At 53.1% G+C, this 14,481-nt stretch overlaps 5 protein-coding genes across 5 annotated transcripts; 2 read left to right on the top strand and 3 right to left on the bottom strand.

Annotated features, from left to right (window-relative positions):
- The first annotated feature begins 3,447 nt into the window (after positions 1 to 3,447).
- Positions 3,448 to 3,996, top strand: LAESUDRAFT_725711 (uncharacterized protein). The gene has a single exon (XM_040908874.1). It carries the CDS (start codon positions 3,468 to 3,470, stop codon positions 3,645 to 3,647), a length of 180 nt encoding a protein of 59 aa, XP_040764363.1. The 5' UTR covers positions 3,448 to 3,467; the 3' UTR covers positions 3,648 to 3,996.
- A 4,760-nt stretch (positions 3,997 to 8,756) lies between these two features.
- Positions 8,757 to 11,120, top strand: LAESUDRAFT_812603 (uncharacterized protein; the record flags this gene model as incomplete). The annotated part of the gene is made up of 6 exons (XM_040914422.1): positions 8,757 to 8,854; positions 8,909 to 8,944; positions 9,000 to 9,038; positions 9,111 to 9,194; positions 9,256 to 9,327; positions 9,389 to 11,120. 6 exons carry the CDS (start codon positions 8,757 to 8,759, stop codon positions 11,118 to 11,120), a joined length of 2,061 nt encoding a protein of 686 aa, XP_040764362.1.
- Positions 11,121 to 11,702: 582 nt separating this feature from the next.
- On the bottom strand, positions 11,703 to 12,549 carry LAESUDRAFT_145667 (uncharacterized protein). The gene is made up of 3 exons (XM_040901338.1): positions 12,505 to 12,549; positions 11,908 to 12,442; positions 11,703 to 11,827 (listed from the first exon to the last, which is right to left on the bottom strand). The coding sequence occupies exons 2-3, from the start codon at positions 12,262 to 12,264 to the stop codon at positions 11,807 to 11,809; spliced, it is 378 nt and encodes a 125-aa protein (XP_040764361.1). The 5' UTR covers positions 12,265 to 12,442; positions 12,505 to 12,549; the 3' UTR covers positions 11,703 to 11,806.
- On the bottom strand, positions 12,506 to 13,364 carry LAESUDRAFT_759132 (uncharacterized protein; the record flags this gene model as incomplete). Its single annotated transcript, XM_040912555.1, has 4 exons — positions 12,506 to 12,665; positions 12,726 to 12,811; positions 12,868 to 13,061; positions 13,130 to 13,364. 4 exons carry the CDS (start codon positions 13,362 to 13,364, stop codon positions 12,506 to 12,508), a joined length of 675 nt encoding a protein of 224 aa, XP_040764360.1.
- A 77-nt stretch (positions 13,365 to 13,441) lies between these two features.
- On the bottom strand, positions 13,442 to 14,044 carry LAESUDRAFT_725705 (uncharacterized protein). The gene is made up of 3 exons (XM_040908873.1): positions 13,980 to 14,044; positions 13,796 to 13,926; positions 13,442 to 13,744 (listed from the first exon to the last, which is right to left on the bottom strand). The coding sequence occupies exon 3, from the start codon at positions 13,708 to 13,710 to the stop codon at positions 13,477 to 13,479; it is 234 nt and encodes a 77-aa protein (XP_040764359.1). The 5' UTR covers positions 13,711 to 13,744; positions 13,796 to 13,926; positions 13,980 to 14,044; the 3' UTR covers positions 13,442 to 13,476.
- Positions 14,045 to 14,481: the final 437 nt, after the last annotated feature.

Here is a 14,481-nt window from a genome sequence, read left to right as displayed (position 1 = left end):
CACTAACAGATCGTACTGGATGACGCATTCAAGCTTCGATGTTGACGGTGAGTGGGATGCTTATCCGAATATTCAATTCATCACAATTCCTTCTCATCAGCCACAATCCGGCTCATTGAAACATTACTATTGGGTGAAGAAATTATGATCCTGTGTCAGTGGCGGGAATATTCATGCCACGTCGCATATACCTACAGGTCTGTGTCGATGATTACGGGTTTTAAACTCATATAGAAAGCCCTCCCTCTATTCTCACCAGGATATCATTCGTACATTCGAAACACTCAGCGCCCACGGTGACATCTTATTGCGACCTGTCGATAGGCTCTGAGGGCTCTGTGAATTGCCGAAGGTGATACCATTCGTGTTCAGCCAATGTTATATAAGACCTTGTATGCTCTTAAAAATATCACACATTTCACAATGCAGTTATCGGTTTGAAAACCACCTCACGTTTAAGATGAGCACCGTGAGTGTCATTACTCCTTTGATTGAGTACTAATGCCATGATTCCATGCAGATTCCCCTTCTCAACAAAGCTCGTCGTCTCATGAGTTCGACTGATGCAGTTCTGAGCGCAGAGGAGTACAAAGAGCACCTCGTTGCCACCTACTGCAATTTCATTTTAGCATCTTAGCGGTGCCACGCTTCGCGGCCACAGGCTGACCGCGGAGGCATCGGTTCCGGTAGCTAGGTACCGCTCAAGGGTCTTCCTATCTAGATATTGATTCGTGCGCCACGACAGGCCGGAAAATCCATCACAACGTGTTCGGTGTGCCACACACAATTGATCAATGGCCACTGCGTGTAATCGCGTCGGATTGGGCTCGGCGATCTGTTGACGCGTTGAATGCACGCCCCGCGCGTACCGCGCTCGCCCTATATCTATCCGGTGCTGTTCACCCTTGACTGCAACATCTGTCACGTACTCTCCTACGCAGACTTGTATCTTCCTTCTGCTTTACGTATCTCACGCTACACACTCTCCGGACTCATTCCTCCACTTGCCGTAACACTTGAGACTCTTTGCCATGGCCCAAGCTCGCACCCCGCTACCCTCTACAATTACCTACTCGCGATCAAATTCCGCGAACCTGGCACAATATGATCACGGGGCCAAAATTCCAGTTAACAACAAAGGCGCCTTTATTACCGAGTACGCTATCTGTTACTATCTCTGCAGTGCGATTGTAACAACCAATTCATCCATCGCGCAGTAGAAAACAAACACCCGCGTCTTCAACAGCAGCAGAAGAGGAAGGGGGCTCTGAGGTTAATGGTCCTTGTGAACCGGACACCGATTCACAAGAAACCATACCATCGCAGCCTGTCCCGTACACTTCTAGGTCAGGAAGTGGGCAGTCGTACGTATCGCTTGCTTTTATACGCGTTGTAAAGTGCTCAACAAAGGCCTGTAGGTCCGAGCTGCTGGTGGGTGGCCACTCCGAGTGGCCGAGTGGCTCGGCGCCACTCCGGACAAGTGCCGACCCGGCTGCTCGCTCGTCCGACGGCCTACGCCTCCCTTTGCATCTATCGGAGGCAGCCTATGAACATGATACCTTGGTCATTGGCTACCCAATACTAGTTCCCGCCGAATTAGGTGATACATGGGAGCACAGTGTGAATGAGGAAGACATCTTCCTCCCTCGGGCTGATCACTCCGGCGCGGTAACAGATTCGTTCTCTGATGAAAGGTGCGTATCGACTCGTGTCCTCGTAGTCAGCAAACTAACGATATCTGCATGAACTACAGCTATTGGAGTTTCCTCCGCTCAGCAACTCCGGAGTCGAAGCCCGGCCGAGTCGACTCGCGCATTCAAGAGGAGTTGTCCACTGTGCGTGAGCGAGACTTCGATTTCGCACTGGTTTTGGAGTACGAGCGAGAGAGGTGTCTAGGCGGGTTCGCGGACGGGGCATCATAGTGAGTATTCTCGAGATCGTCTGAGACTCGGTGTTGACTTTCATCTGCGCTCAGCGCCTCCGTTCTCGAGAAACGGTTCGGCATGAACATGAATTGGTCGGCGCCGCATATGTCCATCCGTAGACGTGCCACCGAGCCATTCATTTTCTCGCATCAACGTGGCAGATCACAGAGGTATGTGCTATGTATCATCGATGGAATGCAGCTGATCTATTTATCTGAAGCCCTAAGATGCTATCTGACCACGTGCAAGCCGGTACATGCGAGGATTCCCGGCAACAAGAAGGCTCCAGGCGGCCACCTTCGCGAAAGTAAGTATGTCGAAACGGAAGCATGTTGGGTATGCCATACTGATCTTTGACTGTGTAGGTCAATACGGCATCCGCCCTCTTCAAAATCGCCCAGCAGGTCCAGCCCAGAGCGTCAAGAGACAGTCAGCGGCGAAGAGCTTAGAGACGTGGTATGCGCTGCGGCGGCTTCGCCGGCTGAAGTCGACTCCCAGGCCAGCTCGTGTGGATCCTCCCTGGCATGCTCTCGCGGCTCCTCTCCTGTCAGATTATCATCTCGCTCTTCGTCCCGATCATCATCTAGTTCAGACTCATCGTATGTCCCATCCGACGCGGAAGGTCTCAACGGAGCTTCTCGGAAGCAGAAACGCAAGCAACAACCTGAACCTCAAGCTGTCACGGCAAACAAGGCCCATTTGCAGGATAGCATCCCCTCAGCTGTAGTCGGGGGTGCAAAGCGCAAACGAGCTACGCTGGCATCGCGACAACCCCCTTCAACGAGAACAAACGTCAATCCTGCAAGTATTGCAGTCCCCGATCGGCCAAAGGCATATGCTGTGGACCGTGGTGGTGATATCAATTGCCCATGGCCTGACTGCTCGCACAGTGCGAGCGTGCTGCAAATGCGCGACCACCTTTCCCAGAATCATAGGCGCGATTCCTCATGTTGCTACTGGCCGGGGTGCCAGGCAAACCGTTTCTCTTCAGCGGCGAGGCACGTTGACGATCATCACCTCAACATTGAATGGATATGTCCCGCCTGCAACAGTACCTTCAAGAGCGAGCGGTCGGCGAACCGGCATATCTCCCAATCTTGCGAGGCGTGGCAGCGTGTCGATATTGAGGAGGTCAAGGAGAACTGGACCAGTGATGACAACGGTCAGCGATCGATTCAAAGCGAGTTTAAGTCCTTGGGGAATGAGAGGCCGACTAAGCGTAGAAAGATATGATTCCTTAATATTCGGATGCATGATAAGATTTATACCCTTTCATTTCCTCACCCACTGTACTATGTCTTGTGTACTACTCAGACTTTGCATTGTACATTAGATCAATTTGCTCGGCCTTCTCACAAAATGAATTCATAAAGTAACAGAATCATCATATTTGTGCACAAGGTTGACACGAGAATGTGTCTGTAAGTCGCCGCGGAAGAGTCGGGCGTCCACGAGTGACTTACTGTTAGCACAAGCGCTCGTCCGGTTCAGAGCGCCCAACGACGGAGGCCACGGACGCGCAGGTCAACCTTAACGGTGTACATGGCCACGGCTTCCTTTGCATCCTCGCCTTTCCGTCGACCTATGGCTGACCTCACTCTCATCTCGTCTGACAATGCAAAGTTCCACGTCCACCAAGTGATTCTCAGCAAGGCACCCATGTTTTCCATGCCTCAGACAGCAGCTCGAACGACGATGATCACGGCCTGCCTACTGTCCTAGCCCCAGCTTGCGCTACTCGCCTCCCCACGTTGTCGACATTCGACTCCGAGTCGTCTTTCCTATGTGCGGTCGCGTCGCTGGAAGCTGCCACGGAGGACGAACTCGAAGTGGAGAAGGTGTTCGATGCTGTGGCGCCCGTGCGGCCTCTCTTATATCCTAGGCGTGTACCCTCTTGCAGTAGTCCCGGTTCCGAGAATACAAGCTGGGGATATGCATCCGCAGGCTCGTAGTATCATGACAGCAACACTCCCACTGATCCGCTAGCTACCTCTGTTGCGCAGTCCTACTGCTTGACCCTCTCCCTCGCAGGAAGTACGGTCTCTGCGATAGCAAAAATTGCAAAGCTTCCCAATATTGTGTTGTCGCAGTGCTGAGCGTTGCGATCAGCTTTTTCACTGGAAGCGACGTGGATGCTCTAATGCTTGGCAGCGTTTTCAGCGCATTGAACCAATTTTCCTCCCTGGAATGGCGCGGCGAAGTAGGAACCGTATGTTTGCAAGGAATTTCCGAATGCCCAGCTAGTCATCCTGCGAATATACGACGTCGACCACCCAAGTGTTGCTCCTCCACTGTGCACATGCATGTTCGCATCCCTACGTTACAAGTCGTTATCGGAATCCAGGGACGTTGCAACCCGGCGACTGTCAATTACTACTACCGTCCACCTGTCTACCATAGATGAACTCTGGCCACAGTGTGAGCTGTATATGAGGCTACTACAACACGATGTATACCCTCATGATCGATTAAGGAAGGGTCTTGCTCCTGTGGACGAACATATGAAGCTCGAGCTCGAGCACGCTTGACCTTGATGTCCAACCTGCAGCGTAACAGGGTGCTCTCTTTCGCGGCTCTGCCTTGCTTGCATCCGTTGTGCGCGGCTGACTGCATCATCAGTAGCATCGACATTGAGAAGAGCTGATGATCGATCAAGACAGACTGTCAATGCTGTTGGCCATCGACAAATGCATCGTCGGTGACATATAGCTCCATTCCAACATGCCAGTCGCCGTCGCTACATAACGAGTCCACACACCGACTCTCTCTTTTCTCCGCCCACATCCCCCGCTCACTGCCTGCACACAGTCTAACGTGTATCGCATCACTATGTCACCTGCCAATCTTTTCTTTCAGCCTTTCCGTTTCATAGTCACGGACGTTGTGGACGTTCCCTTGGGTCCTGCTTTTCTTCGTCAGCTCGGTTCGCATCCTGACAGTCGCGTGCCTTTCGAAGTACTCTGTGCGGCCAGTGTTATGCTCTTCATGATATTCTTCACCTGTTGGTTGGCGTGGGTTCTACGAAACAAGGTGCGTCAGAGAGATTTGGGTTCCGCCAGCTGTGCATTTACGCGTGCGGGAAATGGACAGGATGTCAAGAAGCCGACTATATGCGACGCGCTGGGAGCGTCGATAATCCTTGAACGAGCTTTTCGCGCAGCGATGCCGTGGACGGCGATTACAACTATGGTCCCACCTGAGGGAGAGGAAGCGAACATGTCGAAATCAGGAGGAAACCTCTCGCAAAGAACCTTGAACCAGGATGATCGCATAGCACCACCATACCCAGCGAGGCTCGATATACCGTGGCCTCAAACTCCTCTCGCCGAACCATTCGCCGAAGATATCGTGATCACTTCGACACCACAAGCAAAACTGCACTCTGCGCGTAGTGGCTGTGGCGTTCACCTTGGCTGCGTTCTACCTAAGCGGAATGCGTGGCTCGGAACTCGCATGACGGACTCGGTCTCTGTTAACCTGCTGTCACAAGATGAGACGATCACCTCACATAAGACACTGGAGACATCTCCAAGCCTCCCTTTTTCTGAGATCAGTGCGATGCGTACTCCTATGAGCAAACAAATACAGGCAGAATCGGCGAAACCATATGCCCTGCGCGAGCAGTATGCGCATATAGGCGCAAATTATAAGACAAGATGCGTCCTTTCGTCTGCAGACCAACGGCGGCAGAGGCATTGGCGTGCTTGTTTGGTGCCGAAGTGCTCGATCTACTACGTCAGGGCGGTCAAGATCCGACTAGCAAGGGAAGTGTCAAGGATCACCCTCCTGAAGCTATGCAGTTGCGATTGGGCGGAATGGTCAGTCGAGGACAAACCTCCCGTGCGAGCGACGTGTGGTGGATATTCAACCCTGCGCAAAGCGCTCCGTGTTGCGCCTCCCGCATCTCCGATCTCGCGAGGTGTCTTGGGGATCGCAGGTCGGGCCGTGGAACCCAGACGTCGGCCACCTATCCTCGTTGTCGAAGATTCTATGCTGAAGGCTCTGCTGCTGCGCTTGGCTTCTGAGGGGCTCCCTGCGTCGGGCCTACTTGGTTTTCCTGGTGTGTTACGGCTGGATGAGACGATCTTTCGGTCACTTTTTGGAGCTTGCTATGTGTCTCGTGAAGATCGTGCCATCAGCTTTGTGTCTACGACTGGGCGCGCCGGTCAATTTTCTGACAACAGTCATGTGGAAGTCAATGTCAGCCGTGACAAGGAGCCACTCGAACAGTGCTCTCCTGCTTTCATCCGCGAGCCAGACGCACAATTCGACCGCGACACCATCGACGGCGAACTACAAGCAGACGATATCAACTTCTACTTTTCACCCGCGGACGGACCCGTGCTGAACAAGCTCCTGCGCAAGCATGGCATCCTCGCCTGGAAAGTCCTGCACATGAACATGTTCCCATGGGGAGCAGCGTTCACGTTGCGTCTCATGCTGCACAACCCCGCTATGTGGTGGAGCGGCTTCAAGCAGGAGTACATCGCGGGCATTGCTGCCGTCGCCCCGAATGACCGGACCGCGCATCGGGTGCTCTGGCTGAGGGACCATGCGGTGGGCGTGCGGCTTGATTGTTGGGAGGAGTGGACGCAATATGTGGCGAAGAATCCTCGGAGTCCGTTTGTGTTTGATGTGTGGGAGAGGCAGAGGGAGGAATGTAGGCAGAAGATGGAGGAGGATATGGCGCGTCGATTTCGGTGAGGGGTGATTCGCGCTGCTTAGCGAGGAGGCGATGGAGAAGCAGGTCTTCTCCCCGTGCATTGATACAGCTAGCTATCACACTCGGTGAGCTTCTACCACTCCAGTGTTAATGGAAGTGGCGAAGACACGTGCCCGAGAGATGAGAGATGAGAAGGATGGTATGATAGCCGTAGGCCCGTGGTCCAGTCTACTAGTTGTTCAGCGCACCGCGCGATGTGCCATGCAATTGCAATGAACGACACTTTTCTTCACTTGAAAACATCGTGATGGCAAACACCCGTCGCAGACCAGCCAATGGAATGCACGAGTTCCCGACAAGGCAAGCCTCGTCGTCGAGTTTAGCTCTATGGGCGTCTATGATGGCCGATGGGCGCCTGTGAGAGCTGGTGCTGGACATCCAACGGATGCTCTTATGTTGTGAGGAACGTCTTCGAAGCTGGTATCTCCGGTGTATGATTTGCGAACCAAGGAAGAATCCGACTTGGGCATGAAAGCGAAGCTCAGGGAGGGAGTGGCTCAGTCAAAAATCCAGTTGGCAATCGGTCGCCGTATCTGTATTGTCTGCGTCTGATTCGTGTTGTACGATGCTGTGCATTGCAGCAGAGTGATAGTAGCAGGTGAGAGGAGACTCGAATGAAACGTAGACGGTCACTCACGTCTGCCAGCATGCTTTTGAAGTCCACAGCGTAGGTGGCGCTCTTGGCAAAGTGAAACGATATGACCCATAGGACGCTGCTTCACCCGACCCGTTTGCAGCGCATCCGTATCGACAGGTTTCGCGTCGACTTCGTGGCTTTCTGTGCTGTGTAATGGCCGACAAGAGCCGAAACAACGGGGTCGAGTGACGACCAGGAGACATGATACCGCCACAAGGAAGACGGCGAGAAAGAGATCTCAAAGTGAGCATGCAGCTTCGTTGGTATTTTGTTCATGTAAGTCTACCGCGTTATCGAGTCCTTCTCAGGGGACCAAAGATCTCTGGCGTTGGGTGGCGAGCTGAGGCGGTGGACAGGGCACACTGAGCAGGACGGCCTCGAGCGGCAACAAGCCTCCCATCAAATTCTGGGGTATCACGCGGACAAAGGCATCGGGTTTGGAAGCATTTTGGAGTCAACATGCGATGCCACTTGCACTGTGCAACGTGTTGCGACTTCGGACATCGCGCCACACCGAGCGACACCTCGCATAGCATTACCGGTCCCTTCTCCCATATGAGGGCGTTCAAAGATATTCCTCTACTGCTGCAGTATGCAGGCTGACTTAAAGGAGGCCCTAGCTGCAGCATTTGTCGAGGAACTCGATGGAGATAGGACAAGGGCGGCGGTCCAAGCCCCAGGCGCCTATCAATGGGCCCATCAATACGTTCTATGTTCCGGACGATCTTGAAGGGTCCTTTGCGGTTAAAAATCATATCCGATGTTTCGCGCGAACTCTCACGCGTTGTCCAGTGGCCATGTCAGAAGTCAGCAGTGCCTGGGCACGCTGGCATGCGTAATAGGATTTTTGCCACGCGAGCGGCACCTCGCACAGCATTACCGGTCCCTTCCCCCGCATGAGGGCCTTCAAAGGTATTGCTCTACTTCTGGCGGCACGTACGCTGAAGTAAAGCAGGTCCTAGCTGCAGCATTTCTCTAGTAGCTCAATGGACGTAGGGCAAGTAGGGCGGTCCAAGCCCCAGGCGCCTATCAATGGGCCATCGATACGTTATATGCTCCGAGACATTTTGGGTGGCCCTTTACGTTTTAGAAGCATATGCAATGCTTCTTGCGCAACTTCTCACAGGTTGTCCTGTGGCCATGACAGAAGTCATCAATTTTCTGGGCACGCTAGCGCGCGTCACAGGATCCCCGCGACGCTACGCGACCCACCGCTCCGCCTCGGCGTTGCTCGGAAATTAAAGATTGTCGTGTGGGCGTGTGGCCCTAATGGAAACTCCGCGATGTATTGATCTGGACGTTCTGTAGAGGCTTCTATGGGGGCTTTGACGTTCCCAATATGGTTTGTGTCCTCTCAATATAAATCCTCTCCTCTGTTCCCTTGCTCTGCATTGTCGCCGCTTCCCCATTGCCTCTTGTCCAGTCTCTCCTGCCAATTCTAACATCTCCAGTCAAGTTGTCGATGCTCACCATGGATGCTGGTTCTTCTTTCAATGTCAACGACTTCATTTCCTACCCCGATTGGGTCCGCGAGGATGCGGAGTTGGGAGTTAGAAAGTCAGAGACTAGGTGCGCATCTCGCATTGTTCTCGCATCCACAGCTTTCTGACCGCTAGGTCTTAGTGCTGCCGTCTATCAATCGATACCAGATTACCCAAAGTAAGTTCATGAAGGCTTGATGTTCCTTTCATAACTGACGCTGGAGACTGGCCAGTATCACAGCATGGGAAAGGAGGTTTGATCAGCCGGGACCGTATGTCAATTTGTTGCTGCGTGCCTAACCTGGTCACTATACGTGCGGTGATTCTCATTGTCTGTTTTGCAGGAGCAACTGTCCTGGAATCGGTGGCGAAGACATCAGTGGCAGTGGACTCGGAATTGGCTCAAGCGTTCCTGGTCCTTCGTCATTGTGCGTAGAATTCTGCCCTGCGTCCTCTGTATACAGCAGCTCATCCTTTACCTGCGTCAAGTTTCTTGGGTAGCAATGGCCGAACTTTCCATCACCCATCTTACAATATGGGGGCCGACATGTTCATGGCACAGTACGTGTACTACGCTACATTTGTAGCCCTACTCTGATGATAAGTTGTACTCGTTCGTCAGAGCCCAGCGGTATGGGAACGGGCAAATTGCGCAAGCTCCAGTAGCTCCGGCGTATATGCGTACGCCTCAGCCCGCCTATCCACCAGGTTTCCACACCACTCCCTTTCGAGCCGCACCGGTGGCAGGAGGTGCAGATGACTCTTTCCCCGCTGCCACTTGGCGCCTCGCAAGGCACGAGATCGAGTTGTATATGCCCAACGGCGCTACGGATGAGGCAGTCGGACGTCCTTCAAAACGCTCTCGCCACAATGCCACCGAGCCAGGACCTCCTCTCACAGTATATGCACCTGGTGCTTCTCCTTTGCTGGGACTTGAACACCATCTGTCCATTCCTGCGAACGACTTCGATATCAGCAAGATTGATCCCATACTTCTAGCTGAGTCTCCTCTCGGCACGAATGGTGGATCTACGTCGTCGCGGGCCCATGATTCGATCGCAAGTTCTTCATCCCAGCAGGTGCATGCTTTCGTGGCACCGCCGTCCGTCCCTGTCGCGGGCCCATCCAGGTCCTACGACACCTGGAGTTACTCACTGTTCGAAAACATGCCAGCGGCAAGCCAATCGCCAGCTCCTGCAGTCTCGCCACCGGTTGCGTCCTCCTTTTCTGCGGGCCCATACACAGCTGCCTTGGCGTGCCCGTCTCATCCCTTGCATACTCTTTCTGACCTCGAGATCTCCCCGCACGGCGGCTATCCCCACTCTGGCTCCGTGCCTCCTCCGCAGCAGTCACACGTATTTTCTCTGGGTATGACCTTGACAGCAACTAACTCAAATCAACAAGCCTCACCACCACATGGCAATGACGAGCATACCGGGGACGCGGGCGAGACTGGCGAATACCTTTGCAAGTGGTGGCTTATTGAGGAAAATAAAATCTGCGGTCACATATCCAAAAGCTGGGAGGACCTCCATGAGCATTGCAAGAGCCTGCACTTTGATCACAACGCTGGCTATGTTTCTTGTTGCTGGCAGGACTGCAAGAAGAAGAACCGGATGAAAATCGAGGGGCTTTACAAGCACCTGAAGATTCACTACCAGCCGCCTGTTCAATGTGGATGGTGCAAACATTATTTCAGCAGAACTGATTCCCTTCGACGACACGGGAAAATTTGCGGAAGTCGTCCCACTTCGGCAGTACCTTCAGAGTTGATGCAGGAAGGAACCTTGCAGGATCTACAGGATGCAACGGGGCCATCGGAATCTCAAACGCTGGCAGGTCTGTTGGGATTGGAGAGAGAAGACGCGTCCGAGCTTGCCTCAGAGGCTCGCGCTTTCACTGGGCCCCCGGAATCCGAGGTCTCAGAAGGTCTTGATGGTCCTTCCCAATCTCGGACGACATCGGAGGACAGATCTACCGCTCGCGAGACCCATGAAGTCCCTCGCTCCACAGAAAGGATGATGACGAGGCAAAGGCTTCGGTCGAAGACGCAAGTGCCGACGTCGAAGAAAGTGAGGCCTACGCAACGTCGTAAAACTGCCCATCGCGTGCCGCGCGAAGAGAGGAGGATCGAAAGCCAACGTGGAGCGGAAACGATGCATCTACAAAACGGGATGACTTTGAGACCTCGCCCAGCTGCTCCAGCCCCCATATCAGGTCGTGCAGAAGAATCATCTAAAAGCAATCGGGTTTCAGCCACAGATGAGCCTGCTCAAGATTCTGGATCGCGTGAGGGCACTCACCGCCCATTGAATGACCAAGGTGATCAATCGCTGAAGAGGAAGAGGCATTAGATGGAGAGGTATTGTCTTATCACGGATTTCTTTCTTCGTTTTTCCATTGCTTTACTTGTACAAGTATAATTCATCATCTGCGATGTTGCGTGCATAGCAAAGTGTTCCTAGCATGATTGTATATCCATTACGGTTCCTTCTCTAGTCGCAGTTCCTCTCATACGACGATGTATAGATGTTCATGTATATAACGTGCCATGTCTGTGGAAGTTGGATAATCTGACTAAAATGGCGGGATTGAGAAACATGTAAAGATTGGGGCGACAACTGTGTACCTGAGAGCGGATGATGTCGATGAATGATGCGATAGAGAGCGACCTGAGCAGCTAAGGGGCGCAGCGGCTGCATGGATGAATGACATTTCCCCGGCAACATCCTCGAAGCAAGCCTGCATGGAGGCTTCATGCTGTGGAGGACTCGATGCGAGCCGGTATCGTTCGCCAAGGTTCAAATTTCTGCGAAGGTTCCAGATAATATCAGTAATGTCTCGAGCAAAGAAGCCTTCCGACTCTACATCGATGATACCCACATGAAGCTTCAATATCCTGAATCTGATTTGGTTCAAAACGCGGAACGCGATTCGCTAACGTCACCATTAATAGCTCGACCTCAGTATGCCGAATACGCCAATGGCGGGCAGATAGTTGAGGGGCTTGCCACGAGCGGTTTATTTGAGAATAAGCTTTTCACATCGTGGTGCTGACCTGCTGCGTTCATGCGCATTAGAAATATCAGCATTCAATGTAACATACGCCTCCGAGCGATCGAATGCAGCCAAACAGCATACTTTCGTCGCGCTCGCAGTGATTTTGCGCATGAGTTTTCTCCTCGACCTCATTTCGTTCTTCAATGTTGCGTTCTCGCCGGAAACGATTGCAATTGTGTCTTGATCATGATGAACGTTGTCGGCGAAGAGTTCATTTGATCGAGACTTCCAACCGCGCTCGTCGCCGCAATAATAAGGCAATTGCTGTGGTCGTGAAGTACCAGCTATGAGCTTCTCGCTTCGCCCAATCCGTATAATGGCTATAACGTCGTTCAGAGGTAAGCCAGGCTCAACCAGGACGAAAGGAAGCCGGATGCAGTGACGAAGAGAAAGATATCTCAAGAGGGCGAGAGCTATGAGAAGGCGCACAAGGTCCATGCAATCCTGGATGACTCGACCTTCTCGGAAGACAGATACCTCACTCGCCAACTCCACCACTCACTCATCTCACACCACGTATCACTCAGAACTAATGGAGTTATGGTATTACCTCATGCTCCCAAGGTATATTACTAGATCAGTACTTAGGGGACACTAGCTTGCTTAAACTCAGCACCTGCACGAAGAAAAGCCCATTCATGAGCCTCGAACACCACAGCACAGAGCGGCGATACAAACCTTACACGGTGATGCCGAGGATGCTGATAAGGACGGTGACCTTGAGCGTCACGAGGATGTTCAGGACGTCACCGGCGAGGCTGACGATCAAGCTGATCAGGCCGCTCAGGCTGCCGTTGACGAGCAGGAGGATCGCGCAGACAAGGCAGCCGAGGACCTCACTGTTAGATAACAATGATCAGCGAATGTGCGAGAGAGGTTGGATGATGAAAGCCACGTACGCAAGGCCAGCAAGCAGAGCCGTCACACACTCCAAAGCGTCAGAGCTGACAACAGCAAGGACTGCAGCGACAGCCTCAAGGATGAGCTGTGCATACGAGTCAATGATACTGTATATGGGACACTGAAGAGGGAGGTGCTCACGGTGAGGAGGCCAACAATGGCACCCGCGACTTCAGCAACGGTGAGCAGGACGCCGTCGGTGGTCCCGAGAATCACCGATGTCGACTCGCCAACGAGAGCGTTGATCTCAGTGAGCGCATCACCGAGGACGGCCTTGATGTCCAATACAATGGGCTCGATGATATCGATAGTTGCGTTAGCGGCCGTGAGGTAGTCTGCATCAACCTTCTATGAGCACAAAAAGGCGAAGTAGGATTGGATTGGTGGAAGAGAAGCAACGTACGGAACTCGACGGTGTACTCCGTCACCTTGACCGTCGTCTCATTAATGATCGTCACAACGTTCTTGGTGTCACGGGGAACAAGGCCCTTCGCGCTCGGGACAGAGTGCACGGGAACGGTCTTGGAAACACCGTTCACGAGCGCGGCGGTCGGGACCGCGGCGTTCGTGGGGGCCGCAGAGGTGAAGGCGCTGAGCGCGAGGGTGGCGAAGACAGAGATGGCACTGAAGGAGAGCATTTTGAAAGGAATGTAAGGGAGTGGTGACGATTAGCTAGTGAGAGAGGAGATGGGAAACTATTTGACGGAGGTCAATGGAGTCCGCCAGTCTTGCGGGCACCCTTTTTATATGCTAGAAAATGTGGCTGAGACCGCATGGGCCCGCCCCGCCGTCGCGGCTGCTTCTAGATCCGTAAGTGGTACCATACGCGAAGGCGCGATTGACCGGGAACACTAAACCCGCATGGCATGGGTTGATCGAACCGGCAGAAGCTCTCGCTAGCGTCGAGCCGTGTGCTTGGTCGCAACGTCGAATGCAGGGTAGGCGACCAGAAACACACTTCCATTCATCGGTTTTAGTGGCCATCAGGGCACGCAGAGTGTCACTGAAGAGTTGCTTTCTGAACATCTATCAATGCGGGCCAGTATCATCGGTGGAATGCGTCCACCACCTTGAACTTGGCAGCATCCGATGCGCATCGATTCGCCAGGAACGGGATGTGCTTCGCGAAGCATTGAAGTGGGTGATTACATGTACGCGTCCGCGTATTTGATTCTATAGTAACGCGCCGAGCGGGCAGTGCTAAAGGCGCGTTGAGCCAATCGCATCGCAACACGAAATGGCAGAGGACGCACCACGGACGGCGGATGTTCGTATGCGAGAGGATACCTTGCGATCCGGCCCAAACATAGAAATGATCGGCAAAAACATCGCAGAAATTCCGATGGGATGGAGGTGAAACATCGCTAATGGAACGATGTCAATTAGCTGTTGCCAACGCACCGGGTAAGCGTTTACGCAATTAGCTTCTCGAGTTTCACTTCCCGTTGCGGAGGACTCGGTCAGCGATTATTGCGATGACAGAATGCGCTGGCATCATTGTCGGTCCCGAGTACTCTGCACGGCTGAAAGAAAGACTGCAAAACTCTTGGGCTCAAGAATCAGCATGTTCAGAAGACGTCTAGGCACTATCCAGGTCGGAATTATGGTCGGAGTTGAATACGGGCACTCAGCCAGCTGTGATACGTGCGATGAATCGAAGGATGCGTCCTTCTGGTCAGCTCGATGACAGCGTGGGCACAAATATGTGGCATTCTGAAGAGAAGCTGAGACTTGTACATGCTGAACGCATGGTGC

This window comes from Laetiporus sulphureus (genome assembly GCF_001632365.1).
Source record: "Laetiporus sulphureus 93-53 unplaced genomic scaffold LAESUscaffold_19, whole genome shotgun sequence".
NCBI lineage: Eukaryota > Fungi > Basidiomycota > Agaricomycetes > Polyporales > Laetiporaceae > Laetiporus > Laetiporus sulphureus.
Note: the sequence above shows the minus strand (reverse complement) of the source record. Positions and strands in the feature narration are given on the sequence as shown.